Raw genomic sequence first — 2,279 nt, forward strand, 5'->3', positions numbered from 1 at the left:
AAGAGAAGAGAAGAGAAGAGAAGAGAAGAGAAGAGAAGAGAAGAGAAGGGCTGGAGACATGGCTCAGTGCTTAAGAGCACTTCCTGCTCTTACAGAGGACCTAGGCTCAGTTCCAGACACTCACATGACAGCTCACAGTCACCTGTAATTCCAGACCCAGGGATCACCTGATGCTCTCTTCTGGCCTCTGGGGACTCCTTCATGTATGTGATATACACAAACTCACACAGGTACATACACATATAAATAAAAATAAATAAACAAGGGGGTTGGAGGGATGGCACATTAGTTGAAAGAACTTGCTACTCTTCCAAAGGATCTACGTTTGATTTCCAGTACCCACGGGTGGCCCTCAGCCATCTATAACCACAGTCCAACTTCCTCTTGTGGCCTCCACAGGCTCCAGGCACACACGTGATACACAGACACATATGTGGCAAAACACCCATGCACATAAACTAGAATGAAAGCTTGATGGTCCGTGTAGAAAAGGTATGTGTTAGCTTGGGCTATTATTCAAAACTAGTCACTCCCTGCTCCTCATGTCCGTGGAAACAATATACTTTCTTCCTCCACTGATGCTGACAGTCTCATGACTTACCCTCACTAATAGTATGCAGTAGGTGCTGGAGAGATATGGAAAGAGCTTATACAGTTGGATATTTCTCTATGTCTCCACAACTGCCACAGGGAGAATTGGCTTAGAGAGGCTGAATAACATCAGAAGCAGAGCCAATGCCAGCTAAACCTCAGACCTGCTAATAAGCCCAGCTAAGTTCAGCAGATGGCACCACTGGACTTCACAGCTAACCCAGACCTGTGAGGATAAGTCATCATTTCCAACCACTGACACAGACGGCTTGAGCAGCATATTAGTGGTAGCCATGGGTACCTCAAGATGTCTGACTGAGGCATTCCCATGTCTGCTTTCTCTTCCCTATCTACAGGGCAAAGTCTTTCCTACTGAGGGATGCAGAATGCTTCCTCTATCCCATCTGCTCTTTCCCAACTATTTCTTCCTCTTCCTCCTCCTCCTCCTCTTTCTCCTCCTCCCTCCTCCTCACCTTCCTCCTCCTCTACCTTTAGAAAATAAAATAACATGGCCTCAAGGACTGACGCTGGCATCAAACACAGTATGTAACTAATGAAGCTGGCTTATGAACTTCAGCTCCTCCTGCCTCTCTGCACCCAGAGTGCTAAGGCTACAAGCATGCATGGTTGCACCAGCTTATGTGTGGTGCTGGGCACCAAATCCAAGCCTTCATGCATGATAGGCAATTATCCTATCAACTGAACTACACCCCCAGGCCCCAAGGTTTTCTTCATGCACTGACTTCCTGGTAACACACATAGCCAAAAGTCAAGGTTTACTTACCTTCTACAGCATCCTTTGCAACATCAGTCATGACCCGTGGAGGCTTCGGACTCCCCTGGATGAACATATTCACATCCAGCATTAGCTGTCTGATTCCATCTTCTCCCTGCAGGTCAGACACAAGCACTACAGGCCCTATCCCCTCCAGTTCTGCCCTGTCAAAGTCCTGCAAGCCCACAGACACGATGTTCACGCCTCTCTTCCTCAGGATCTGTGCGACCTCTCTGACCTCGTCCTCAGATTTCCCTGAAGTAATGACTACCGCATACTGAGGGACACCCTGTAAGAGCCGGCTTCCTGCTGCCTCCTGGAAGAAAGTCCGATGAAGAAACCGAAGGCCTTGGCCGGTCTTCCTGGAGCCACCTTGGAACACCAAGAGTTCATGGATGTGTGCGACCATCTCATTCCCGGTCTTGTGGGTATTGAACAAAAACTCAGTGTGACCTTGATCGCTATACTGAGCCAGCCCAATCCGGTATTTGTCCTGGCCGACCTCCAGGATGCCAATAATTCTAGAGATGAAATTCTGCATCCACTGGAAACTAGCCTGTGATGTCCCCTGGGAGGTGTCAATAAGAAAGACCACGTCCGCGTAGGTCTTGGTAGACTCTAAAAGTAAAGAAAGGAGATGGGAGGAGAAGACAGGAAAAGATGAATCAAATTAAGCTCTTGTGAAGAAACAGAGTGCAAGCATGGTTTGGTGTGGGTGATGAGCGAGATGGCCAGTGTATTTACACAATAGTGTACACCCAGGACTTGCCCTTTCTCTGCATAAGACTCTGTCACAGGCATAATCAATCTCTCTCTCTCTCTCTCTCTCTCTCTCTCTCTCTCTCTCTCTCTCCCTCCCTCCCTCCCTCTCTCTCTCTCTCTCTTTCTCCCTCCCTCCCTCCCTTCCTCTACC

At 48.4% G+C, this 2,279-nt stretch overlaps 1 protein-coding gene across 1 annotated transcript in view; it reads right to left on the reverse strand.

Moving 5' to 3' along the window:
• The window catches only part of LOC110301934 (collagen alpha-4(VI) chain), a 108,397-nt gene that overhangs the window by 84,765 nt on the left and 21,353 nt on the right, over window positions 1-2,279 (reverse strand). Inside the window, exon 5 of the mRNA XM_021172654.1 lies at window positions 1,376-1,984. Coding sequence (XP_021028313.1) covers window positions 1,376-1,984 — 609 coding nt within the window. The remainder of the gene's footprint in view (window positions 1-1,375; window positions 1,985-2,279) is intronic.

The sequence above is a fragment of the Mus caroli genome, chromosome 9 (assembly GCF_900094665.2).
Source record: "Mus caroli chromosome 9, CAROLI_EIJ_v1.1, whole genome shotgun sequence".
NCBI classification, from domain to species: Eukaryota; Metazoa; Chordata; class Mammalia; order Rodentia; family Muridae; genus Mus; species Mus caroli.